The following is a 13487-nucleotide window of genomic DNA, read 5'->3' on the forward strand; positions in this document are numbered from 1 at the left end:
TGCTTTACCTTAGTTAACAGCTTGATTAAATTTTGCGTGAATTCTTTTTATCCGTTCTTGTCTATTTTAATTTTTCTTTCAGTATGCTCGAGAGCTTTTAAACAGCAATTACTTAGCTAAATAATCTAGAATAAACAGACCTAGTCTTCGAAATCGAAGCAACTAGATAAACCAATAAAACCTTATATTAGATGCCCGCTACTTGATTTGTTCCTATATATATAACATAAAGAATCTCGGAAGCAACTCGAATTAGAAATTTGAATACCCACAGACGTAATGCGTTCTACATAGTCATACAAAACGTTTTCAAGAATAACAAGAACATCAACATGCAAAATCTAACTACAAAAACTGATATAGCATCTGATAAAGTTTATTCAAGATGCCAGAACAAAAATGAAAAGTATGGGCGAAAAACATTGTAATATAGGGAATGTGAAACAAAATGATAGCAATTGACTGATAATCTAAAACAATTGGTTAATAGTGAGAAAGAAACGAGGAAAGGGGAAAGAGATGACAAAGGACAAAATCAAAACAAACTTCGAAGAAATTTTTTTTTTCATCTTCTTGATAGCAAAGAACAAACAACCTGAAAAAAAATCAAAATTTGTAGAATGTGTTTCAGTGAAAAAAGTCCAGTCTGGAATTCAAGTGTCGTCTTCAAAATTTGGGTGAAAAATATTAAATGATTCTTTTGCTATTACAGTCACCCACTCAATATTCGGCAGAGTAATATTAAACAACAACTGAAAAGTGCTAAAAACAAAAAAAGAACATTGTACCTGTTAGGGTGAAATGTGCAATGTCATAGTAGAAGCACCTAAAGAATAGTTTTTAATTAAAAGTTGATAAAAAAAACGACAGCAAGAGCTAAAAATTATCAAAAAAATAAAAAATCGGCAAAAATCGGCAAGATTTGCTCAAATATATTGCAATATAAATGAAAAGTTCAAAACAAAGTTAAAAACAATGACTCAAAATCAAAACCAATCAATTAATGTCAACCAAAACTGCTAAACATAACCGACTAACGTCGGGCGAATTGCTCTCAAACGACCGGCGGGCGGTTGTCAGCACCTAGCCACTGTTTAGTGAGGTTAGCTTTCGCTTGATTGAAGAGGCGTGAGGCTAGGGTAATAGACGATATTATCACGCCACATAACAACCGCTGAAGTCAACAAAAGAGTTAAGGAGAGAGAGAGAGAGAGAGAGAGAGAGAGAGTGCCAGGTAAAACGTGAGCTAGAAAGAGAAGGAAAGAAACGCCAACCAACACACACACAGAGAGAAAGAGAGAGAGAGAGCTAGAAATTTTTTCCATGAGATTCTAGCCTTGTTAGTAACTAAATCATATAAAAAACTGAAAGTGCGAAATTCAGAAGAAAACTTTCCACATTTCGCAGTGACGAAAATGTTCAAAGAACATTTTTTGCCTCTGAATTTTTGTCATGTAACCCATCTGCAAGACTTAAAAAGCTTCGTTGGCCAGTATTAATCGTTAAACTCAAAAAGGACTCAAAAACTGCAAATAAAATGACAAAAATTTCAAAAAAGAATTGAAAAAATCATAAGTTTTATTAAAAAATTGATAAAATTTGTGATAAAAAAGTTCAAAACTATTCTATCGCAATGAAAATTGTTCAGTAACCTATTATCAAAGCCTATACGAGGTTTGTTGGGGCTGGAAGAACTTAGATAATGACAAATTTTGAAAAATTTGAAAAAAAATTCAAGTTTTATCCAACAATTGCTAAAAATCGTTATGTTCATATGTTGAAAAACATTCTATTACCACTAGAAACTATGCAGCAATGTATTATCAAACCCTTCAGGAGGTTGTCTGAACCCTGAGGCTGAAAAATCTTGAATAATGAAAATATAAGTAAAAAAATTTTAAAAATATAGCAATTTTTGTCAAAAAAATGCAAAAATTCGTGATGTTTAAATCTTGAAAATGATTCCATTACTTCTAGAAACTACATAGTAACCTATTATTAAACCCTCGAGGAAGTTCCTTGGCTCTTGAGGCTGGATAAACGTAAAAAACGACAAAAACTTTCAAAAACATTGAAAAAATTTGCAAAATTTATCAAAAAATGCAAAAAATTCGCAGTGTTGAAATGTTGAAACCATTCTATTACCACTAGAAACTATTCAATAACCTATTATCAAATACTTTAGGGCTGCTAGGGCTGAAAAAACTTAAAAAACTGACAAAAATTTTCAAAAATCTTGAAAAAAATTGTGAAAATTAGTATAAATTTGCGTTTTTAGCTAGCGGTTGTTCGTCAGTAGCTAGCCACGGGTGGGGTGAGGGTGCACGGGGGTGCCGATGGGGGTGGCGACAGTCGGGTGGGGGGGGATGGGGGGCAACAGGGCGGTGGGGGGGGGCAATAGTGGGGGGGTCAGCAGTGGGGGGGTGGGGGTTGGGGGTGTCTTCAACCTCTAAGAACCGCTGTTCACACCATAAGTATAAGACTCCAAAACTGTTTGAGCTGAAACAGAGCTAAAAAGCTCTAAGAGCACTTAATGCCCGCTGGGCGCTACCTGTTTATCCCGTTTTTGAGGACGAAAAGTCAAAAGCGTCAGACGAAAAATTGGTCAAGCGAAAAATCGCATAAAAAAAAAGACCGACAGGACTAATATAATTGCTACAAACTTCGTTTGAGAGCAATTAAAAATTAATACCACAGAAAAAACTCCACAAATGCCACAAAAACTGAAAGTTAGATCTAATAGTGTACTATTTGCTTGAATTGGTCAAAAAAGCATCCAAACGCATTATTACTAGTTAACATCACTGGGAGAAAAACTTTTCAGTGAAATTGTTAAAATTGAAAATTGAAAAAACAGCTGTCAAAAAGCCGAATGTGATCAAAATTTTTCCATGACTTTTTTTCCGATCGCTCTCAAAAATGTGACATTAACATAAAACCACTTTTTGTTCTCTCTGTCTTCATGTTTTTCAGCAATTTGACCTAAACACTTTGTTTTAACGGATTCCCTTTCCTGTTATAACTACACTCCAACAAAATTACGGATCAAAAAATAGGTTCCACATATACTCCTCTTTGAGTTGTAAAAATAGGGCAGCTAAAATAGCCGATCGAGAAGATGAGCTCGGCTGATAAACATACTCGTCTCGAAACTTTCTTTCAAGCTAAAAAATCCTTCAGTGTATGTGACCATATTTTTTTTCACATTACATCATTTAACTGGAAAAATTTCCAACCCCGATCCCTTTCCCGAAACCCTACCACTAGCTAACTAATCTTTTAAATTGTACCGCCTTATTAAAGAATTGAAATGGATTGAAATGACAGGTGAATGCGTTATGGAATCGAGCTGGGTCAATTAATTCGAACAATGAGGGAATTTTATAAAAAAGAATTTCAGTTTTGACTGACCTTTGATCTGCTTCAGAGTCTTCTGAATTATCTCCTGACAGTCTTTGGGTCCTATGAAGTGGTCCAGCTCTACTGATCTGGCCACACTGCTGCCACCCGAGGAGGACCCAGCACCCTTACTCTGCTTGTTCAACAACCACATGGCAGACAGGGTGTCACCTAGGATCACACCGAACAAATCCACCAACACTAAACCGGGTGTACATGTACGACCACTTTCTGAAATTCTCTCGTGTCAAATTCTCTCACGATCACACGATTTTTTTGAGAAGGTTTAATTTGATAGAGCAGCCGGTTCAAAAAGTCATGTTTTTTTCCCAACTCAACTTTTCGAGGAATAGTTTGATTATTAGTTGTTTTCATCATGTATTAGTCTTCTATATGATGACTAAATTCACTTAGAGGGCTTCAAATGACGGCATTAGAGGTTATTATACACCACAGTAACCCCTAATCCAGTTTGAAGAGAAAAAATACACCAATTTGGTGCCTTTTTATTTGATTTTTAGTAGTCAACTTCCGCCACTTGAGTTCAGCTGCTGACACTTTTGAATGAGGGCGAAATTTAGATAACGCAAAACAAAAAAGTCGAGGACGTGAAGGTTACTCAAAAAGTCATAACGGTCAAGTAAAAATTTTTTATTAAAAAATCACCCCTGTTATAATAATTGCTTCAAAGATCGTTCGAGAGCATTTTTTTATTTGAAACAAAAAACCAGCCAAAAAGGTCAAAAATTTACTGTCAATGAGTGTTACAGATGATGTGACGCGTTTGAAAACAATTAGAGAACGACTTGAAAATCATGATGAAAAGTGTCGTTTTGGGGTTTGTAGTGTGAACAAATGTAATTTAAAAATGAGCGTCAAACGCGAAGTATGACTCCACGTCAACCACAACCTAAAACAAGGATTTCATAGGAAGTTTATATTCTTATTGAATTGTGAAAGTTCCAAGTACTTAATGGGCGTCAAACTAACGATGTCAATGCAGGCGGTAACCCCTTATTTACAATTTACATTGCAAAAATTGCAATCATATTGTCTGCAAGAATTGCCCAATGGAAACTATATTTTGAACGCACTTAATATTCTTGGACAGAGTCTTATTTTAGACGGAAAAATGTTGCATTTGGTGGGTGCCTTGTTCAGCTGCTTCAATTATGACAGCTGAGTATCTTAGGTGACTCGGCAGTAGAGCATTTAGAGAAATAAAGTTTTCGAAACGTTTATGGAATAGATTTTCGCTTAGCACTATTTTATTATTCTAATAGTTTTTCAGAATGATTCCACGCGCATGATCCCACATATATAATAGTTCAATTGTTTGGCTTCTGTTATAGTGAAATCTCACTTCTCTGGTTTCTGTTCAATCGCAGAAACAATAGGTCAACAATGACCTGTTTACAGCTGTCCTTTTCCATTACTTCCCATATTTCAAAATGTTCTTTCCGCGAGCAGCATTGCTCTTTTTGTTGAAAATTAATTATTTTTTACGTATAAAACTGTGAAAATCAGAATGTGGTTGCATCAAACTGTGGTTGCATCAGAATGTTTCACAAACAAAACAGTCAATAAGTCAAACTATTACGGCTCTATCTCATCAAACAAACTAACTTACGCCGTTTTTCCATTTTTATTCCTACCAAAACGGAGCTAAAAAGATTTTGATTGATGAGTAATGCTGAATAATTTATGAAGAAAATTGGCTTTCGAAACTTTTCCTAAAATTCCGTTCTTTTGTTTGTCTTTTGAATCTACTCTATTTCTAAGCAAGCACCTGCCGATGAGGAATAACGTGAATAAGAAACAGAAGGGGCGACGAGAGAGCCCGAAAAACTGTTCAGTTTCTGGTTGAGTTGTCTGTTTAACCACCTTTTTCTGTAGGTATAAAAAATTAGGACTCTAGCGCATAAAATCCATGAAGATTTGACCGTATATTTTTCATCAGTTAAGATTTGTTATTTGGTTAAATAGGAAGTTATTGTATGGTCTGGATAGTACCCAATAAGGGTCAACTAGAGAATATTTTCCATTGCGTTTCAAAAAGAGTCAATTTTGTGGCTTTTTGTTGTAAAAATTTTAGTTTTTATAAAACAGTAGTTATTTATTTCATAAATAAAAACCAGCGGAGCGACGACAGAACCATGTACTCAGATAGTCTGAGATTATTATGAAGACTGGTTATAGAAAAATATGAAGACTGGTTATAGAAAAGACTGGTTCACATTCAATTACGGATGCTTGAGCTACAATAACAGTAATCTGCCAGTGTTGTCCACAAAGGGCTTTAAGAGCCATTTCATGGACAAGACTGACGATACAAAATGACCTACACTGACAGAATGTGGTCAGCAAATTTAACAGAGCATAAAGAAATTTCACATTCTTTAATTCCAACATTTTTTTCTAGTTCCCTTATGTGTTTAATCAATGACTAAGTGCACAAATATCCCTCTCCCACAATTGAGATTATATAAACAAGGGCAAATTTTTCTAATTTACGAAAATCTTAAAATCTAATTACTGAAGTCGTCAAATCTAATTTCATTTTCCTTTTGAAAACACTTGCAATAATCCGTCAGTGTTTTAACTGAAACACGTTTGTGGACAAGACTGACTTATTCCCCTCAAATTATTTCAAACTAAGCCGGTTTAGCAAAGATAAGTTTTTTCCACAGAATTAATGCATTAAGATTGCGCGTAAAATCCACTTGTACAAATTTGTTTTTTATACCTGATTTGGGGGGTTTGTACTGACAACTAATGTTCGGATAAGTTAACCTGAACATGGACAGTATAAAAGACAAATGTTTAAGGCATCATGAGTTTTAGTCATCTCCAATGTAATGCAAACAAAAGACTAAAAAGCCGATATTTTGTGAATTATCATACGGGTGCATATGTGGCAAAACCAATAAGTTTTCTTTTCAAAAAAGATTTTGAAATCTTTCATACAAACAGAAAAATAGGGCTTCGAAAGATCAAGTTTCAAAGTTGCAATAACTAAAAAAATAATGTAACTCTATTATTGGTACGTTTTCTTTACAGCTTGATTCATTTATAACAAACCTGAAATGAAAACAAAGTTTAAACTTTGAAAACTGCTGCTCGCGCCGACAACAAAGGAATTTATTGTTATTTTTATTTTTTTTTCAAGTTAAGAAGCAACTCTTTCAGAAATTTTAGTTAATTGATGAATCAATGTTTGAGCAGTGAAAACGAGCGCACTCTCAAAAATGAAAGATTGCCACAAATTTGTTTAAATTCTAAGATGAATTGCTGGTGATAATTGTTGCAAAAAAATCAAAACGCAGAGCAAATACAAAATGAAAGAAACGTATCAACGTTTGAGCATAATAGCAAACGTCTGAATTTGAACCAATTGAAGAAAAAAGCAAAGAATTGAACAGTAAATCGACATGAGGAAATACTACAATATTCGTTTGGATTGTTTAAAGTTAACTTTTTTCGTTGGTTCCTTTGTTTGATTAACTTTTACTTTGAAAAGCCAATAAACATATCAAATTCAAAAAACGCATCATTTATTTAAAATAGTGCTTAAAACCGTCCAAGAAAATTGCAAATATAATGCATTGCGCTTGGGCTGAAAAAATTTGATATCGAATGATGATTCTCAAAGCTCTTGGTAAAATTAAATTTTAATATATTTGATTGTGTTATAATCGGCCCTCAATAATCTATAATGATCAATAACAATCAGTATATTATATTATATTATCGATGATATAATATATATTATAATTCTCACGAGGCGGTTAAAAACTCAATTTTATTTACCGAATCTAAGGAATTTTTATTCTTGGTATCATGCACGTTAAAACACAATAAATACGATTTTTTAAATCGGTTGCGCTGCACAATTTAATTGAATAACTCAATATTTACGCAATTTGCTTAAGATTTTCTGAACAATAATCAAATATTGCCTCTGAAATAGATTTTTCCATTTGTACAAATTGGCGACAATAATAAATGGGATATATAGTATTATCACGTGGCCAATCTTGAGTTTTTGTTTTCAGACGAGAGAGTGAAAAAAGTTCAGGAAAAAATTGATTCTCGTATCACAAATTTTGATTCATAAAAAAACAAATCACAAACAAATTAACGTGATAATCAGTCTAATGTTTTCTAAGCATTTCGTTTTCGTGGCTGACATTTTTAATTGTTCCAACCCCTCTTGAGGGGGGAGGAACTATATACTCAAAAAGGTTTTTTTTTCAGTCAATTTTGGCCGATTGATATATTCATCGTGGAGAGTTGAGACTGGTGTCATTAGAAAGCTTGTCCAGCGTATAATATGGAATTAAAAGATTTTTCTGATTTTCGTTTATTAAAGGGAGTTATCGAGGTTTAAACTTTTGAGAAAATATAGTGAACTCTTTTGAATTTATTCACATTTTCCAGAATTTTTGACTAAATTTTCGCTAATTTTTCTAAGACTTGTTAAATTTTTCAAAGACAGTGTTTTTGATTTCATAGCAAGACAGAAATATTGTCGACTATGTTTATTTAATTTTTTTTTGTCAAAACCTCTGGTTAAATATTTCAAAATTCAGACTTTTTCATCAAAAATAGCACGAAATAAGTTCCTTTAGTCCACTTTGATTAAATTTGCAGGAAGCACACATCCAAACACCACCAACAAAATCTTTTTGTACTGAAAAAGGGGCTATTTTTGCTTAAACTCCCGTTGCGAGTGCTCCGTAATTAAAACTTTGCCGTTTTTCTCAAACTTTACTCGTTGATTATTAAAAATGCTGGTATTTTTTTTGATTTTTTTTAGTAACAATATATCTATATCTGTTAAATTCGAAAATTAATTGTTCTTAATGGACAAACAGCATTAGCAGAGATGGTTTTTGAACACACTTGGACTGTTACAATCCAAAAACAAAAATCGAATTGTAATCAGTTGGTTTTTTTAAGAAAAATTTCGATCTTTTTTATATATTAATTAAATAACGGAACATTTCAAATAAAAGCTCACTAGTGATAGGTCCAAATTGATTTTTAATAATCTCCAATTTTTTGTATCCTGTTTATTACTTGAAAGCTTATAGTCGTTCTGATTTTTAAAATGTTTTGATTTTTAAATAAAAATGGCTTATTGAATTATGCCTCCATATTTCTTTCAATTTGGTCAATTTTTAGCTTAGTTTCAGCAATGAAAGAACGCTTCCTCTTTCTACTGAAGTCATATTTATTATTTACTGCAGTTTTAAACCTTAAATTATGGTTTTCTGGCTTTGATATTACTAGATTTCACAAATTTTTTCATTTTCAGGTATTTGCTTATTTTTCACATTTTCTAGTTTTAACACATTATCACGTTATTGACAGTTCAAATATCACATTTTTGGCGTTCAAAAGAAAACACAGTCGATAATATTAAAATCGTTAAGGATATAGACTCTGGTATTAACGGCTTCGACAATAGTTTCTCAAATAATTTAATTGAATTTTTTAATTTTGTCTTTAACTGTCGTTTTTACTTTGTTTTTTTTTATTCGTATGAAGTCTCTCAAAAAATGACCCGGTTTCAATGGTTTTTCATGGTGGAACATATAGGAGAATACGGATTTTTTGAGAATAGTAGATAGTTGATGGCTTTCATGATTTTGAAAACAATTGTTTTCCAAAATTTAAAAAAAAACATTTTCGCAATTTTGTCCTTTATTGTCTGTTTGTTACCTATCCTCGTTAATTACGGGCCAAATTTGAAATAATTATTGTCAAGGGAAGGTGTCAAAGGGACTGTTGTCACAAATTCTAATGTTTTTAAAGAATTCTTTATAACTTCACTGGCTTCGACACTGGTTCTTCACAAAAAAAAGTAAATTAATTTTTGAATTTTGTCATATTTTACGTTCTTTTGGTAGGCGTAAGATATATTCTGGCTAGTTGCACATCTTGAGTTATTTTTGGAAGAGTGAATAAACCTATTTGATTATTTCATTTGGTAATTAATGGCTTTCATGTCTTTGGAAATAATTTTTTTTTCGAAAAAAAAACAAAAATTATTTATTTTTGATTTTTTTTCTTCTTTGTCTACTTTTTATCAGGTTTTAATATTGAGAGGCCACATATTAGGTTATTGGTGTTTAAAAGAATTGCAATTAAACATATATTGAGGGCCAAAGTATGGCTTTACGCTTCGAAAACGTTTTCTGGCGAAATTAACTGATTTTTTGTTTGATGTCTATTTCTAGTTCTTTTTGTAACCGCATGAAAATTGAATACCGACAGTTCTTAATTCCCATCTTTACAAAAACTGGTATTCGTTGAACTGTGGGATATTGTATTTAATTTCCAATGGTTTTCAATAATTTGAAATTGTTTTTTAAAAAAAATCAGTGAATTTTTTAAATTAACTGTTTTTGTTCTCTTGTCTAATTGTTACCAATTATCTTCATATATTTTCTGGCCAATTACAAGTTATTTTGTTTTTTTCACTTTTATCTGACGCTGTTTTGACTTTGTTATTAAGTTTTGTTTTTCAGAACGGACATGTTTTATGATGTAATTAATGTTTGTTGTTGTTGTTGTTGTTTTATTTTGCTGTTCGTCTTGACTCGCTTTCTTAATATTGGCATATCTCATGAATCTAATGCATCACTTTTTATTCCACTTTGTTATTTGCTTTAAAGGCTATCTTTTCGTTCATACACCAATTTCTTTTGAAAAATTCCTGAATTTTTTGGGTTTTCTATCTGTTCCTCATTTGGTAGACAATTATGCCAAAATTGTGGATGAACGGGTTCGGAACCCTTTGTGCAATCGCACATTACCGAGCCTCCTTGTTTGTTCTATATTTGATTTTTTATTCGAATATTTTGTTCGCCCAATGATTACTCCAAGCATTGTGACAAACTTATCTACAAGGGTATAAATTTTGCTGTTTAATATATTCACCCAGGCTCTTACTTTAGGCTCAAACACAGAAAAAGGTTATCATTTACTTTTTTCAGTTTAATCTGCTGTTGTTTTCTTTATGGCAAGTTTTTCAGCCTCGACCCTAAAAGAAATCAAGCAAACAGTTCAAAATTTAGCTCGATTTATCATATATATTAACCGCAGTCTTTTAGAACTTATTTGTCAATAACTATTAAAAATGCATTACCGATCAACTACTTATTTAGTGATTGCACTTTCCTGTTGCATTATATCTTTCTAGTCGCATAAAGGGTGTCCTGTTTTTTCACCCCTATTCTTTTAACCCCCTATATTTTAACCCCGATTTTTTAACCCCTACATCATTTAACCCCTCAATTATTTAACCCCTATATTGTTTCACCCCGATTTTAAGCTTCCTATAATTGAGGATAACTAAGCCTCAATTAAATCTATTTTAATTAATGGAGATTAAAATCGGGGTGAAATGACTGAGGTGTGAACATACTTTTCACACCTCAATCATTTCACCCCGATTTTAATCTGTAAATTCATGGATCATAATTGTCAAGGACATAGAGCTAACGACACAATAGTTTAATGCAAACCTATAACAATTAGCGAATTAGTTATCTCAACAAATCCTTAATGGGGCAATTAAAAGCAATTGAAAAGTGGATGGAACTCAAGAACATTTCTTGTTTTATTGCATTTTGAATTCAGCATGATAACTGCTGACTTTGACTTTACTATTTCCTCAAAAAACAAAGAAATATTGGTTGTAGAAGGCCATGAGTTTTATGTTAAAAGATTCAATAAGTTTACCACTGCCTGGAATTGCTCAAAATGTCAAAGTTACAAGTGCCGCGTTTCCGCTTTAACACAAGATGACCAACTTATTCGCGTGAACGGTGAGCACAATCATAGTGCTTCGATTGGAAAGCCGGCCACCCGAAAAGTTATAAAAGAGATTAAAGCCCTGAGTGAAAACCTAACACCCGCAGCAGCCGTCGCTTCCGCAATTTTACCAGTAACTGACGTTCTTTCGACCCAGTTTGTATTGCCGTCAAAACTAAATTTAATACAAACCTCGAAGCGCTTGAGAAAGGTTATACAAACAGTTTCAATTCATGAGCCATCGGACCGGCACTTTGATATGCCTGATAGGTTTCAAGAGTCTTTGCGTTATGACAGCGGAAAAGATTACCACGAGCGTATTTTAGTTTTTGGTGATCCCTATATGACATCGGTTCTCGAAAGCTCCAAGTTTTGGCTTGGGGATGGAACGTTTAAACTATCGCCCAAAAATTTCTATCAAATACAAACACTTCATGTTCTGTGTATTGCCCCTGCTTGTTTATATGCCCTCCTTCCCAACAAAACGGAAAAAACGTACAGCCGATTACTTGACGCCTTAGACACCTTTGCCCCAGATTGTAAGCCGGATAAGGATCTGTTTGATTTTGAAATTGCCCCTATTAATGCCTTTCAAAAACATCATCCAGCTTCAATGTTGTCGGGCTGTTATTTCCATTTAACCCAAAATTTTGTTAGAAAAATTGGAGAACTTGGACTAAAAAAGCTGTTGTCAGAAAATCATGAAGTGGCCCTGGCGCTTAAAATGATCCCTGCTCTAGCTTTCGAAAAAAATGAGCAACTAGAAAAATCTTTTGAACTAATTGTAGAGGAAACAACTAATGTGGCGGATCAGCAGAATTTAGATAGCTTCGTTATTGAGAAAATAGACGAGCTTTGTTTATATTTCCAAATAAATTATATCAAGTGTCCACTGTAGAACCGTCCTGCCACACTCCCCCACAAATATGGAATCAAAGAGCCGCAGCCATTGAGGGAATTGCCAGAACAACCAATGCGGTCGAGGGCTGGCATTATGGGATACAGCCTTTTTCAGCGGATCCTATCTCGGAATTTGGAAACTTCTGACTAATTTACAAAAAGACGCTGCGGTGCAAAAATTAAACTTCTGAATGCCTCATCCGGTCACAAATTCCCAAAGAAGAAGTATGAGAATTTGAAAGGGAAAGTGCAAAACTTGATGCAAATTTACAGGGATGAAACTGATATTCATTTTTTCAGGGCATTTGCCAGTTTGACTTAGTTGTGTATTTATTGTGTATTTTATTGGGTTTGTTTCTGTGTTAATTTAAATTCGAAATCCATATTAATATTTTTGAGTTGGCGCCCTCCTTGCGTCCTCACGGAGTTACGACGAAGCCTCATACCGTGACTCATTAGGGAATTTGATCCCGGGCGTTAACCCTATGATGGGACCCCTAATTGGAAACACAGTTTTGCAACATTTAGATATGAAGCTTGCACAGCGTAGCTGCTAGCAAAAATATCAATCTGGATTTCATTGGAAATTCTGTTAAATACACGGTTGAATTTTGTTTTGAATTGCTATTTTATGCCTGTTCAGAGAGTAGGTTTTAAAGTTTAGCTTACATCCGTTCATTTGAAAAGTACCGGTTCTTCCGTCTTCTAGACTAGGACAGTTTTTGAACTTTTTTGATTCAAATCAAAGTGCAACATAAAAGAGGTCAGAGGTAGGTCAGAGTTGTCAACTGTTCTTTTTCGATCAAAGGCACTGTTCTAAAAAGCAGTCTCACTGTTCGCAAGCTGTTAAATGCCGCACTTTTGAAGGTCACTAGTTTTGTGTTATTTAAGTCCTTTGAACTTTAGCTTTGCTAATTGTTCTTTTGGATGCCGAAATAGATAAAACATTTCGGTGTTAAACCGATTTCGGGGTGAATAAATTGCGGGGTTAAATGACTGAGGGGTGATTATATACGGGGTTAAATTATAGGGGGTTAAATAAATCGGGGTGAAAAGAAGTAGAACCGCATAAAGAACTTATGACTAAAGTTTACTCTATTCATACTGAATCTACAGCGTTCATTTAGCCAGGTTTTCAAAGAAACTTGATTTGGGAAGCAATCAACTGTTTTCTGCAAGTATTCTGTCTATTATTTAAGTTTTCAAGTTTTCGCTCTCTAACTTGAACTTGATTTAGTCTTGATTTGGGGGTGGAGCACCGGGGCAACAGTAGGGGGGGGGGGGGGTGTTTAACGGGTGGGGGGAGGGGAGGGGACGGGGTGGGGGAATCTTAAACCTGTAATTTTAGGCGTTATAAAAATTGT

General features: G+C 33.8%; 1 protein-coding gene across 1 annotated transcript in view; it reads right to left on the bottom strand.

Annotated features, from left to right (window-relative positions):
* Positions 1–13487, bottom strand: part of LOC142336741 (uncharacterized) — a 76994-nt gene that overhangs the window by 5086 nt on the left and 58421 nt on the right. The window contains exon 12 of the mRNA XM_075385650.1: positions 3412–3570. Coding sequence (XP_075241765.1) covers positions 3412–3570 — 159 coding nt within the window. The remainder of the gene's footprint in view (positions 1–3411; positions 3571–13487) is intronic.

Source organism: Convolutriloba macropyga, chromosome 3, assembly GCF_964194025.1.
Source record: "Convolutriloba macropyga chromosome 3, txConMacr16.3, whole genome shotgun sequence".
Classification (NCBI taxonomy): domain Eukaryota; kingdom Metazoa; phylum Xenacoelomorpha; order Acoela; family Convolutidae; genus Convolutriloba; species Convolutriloba macropyga.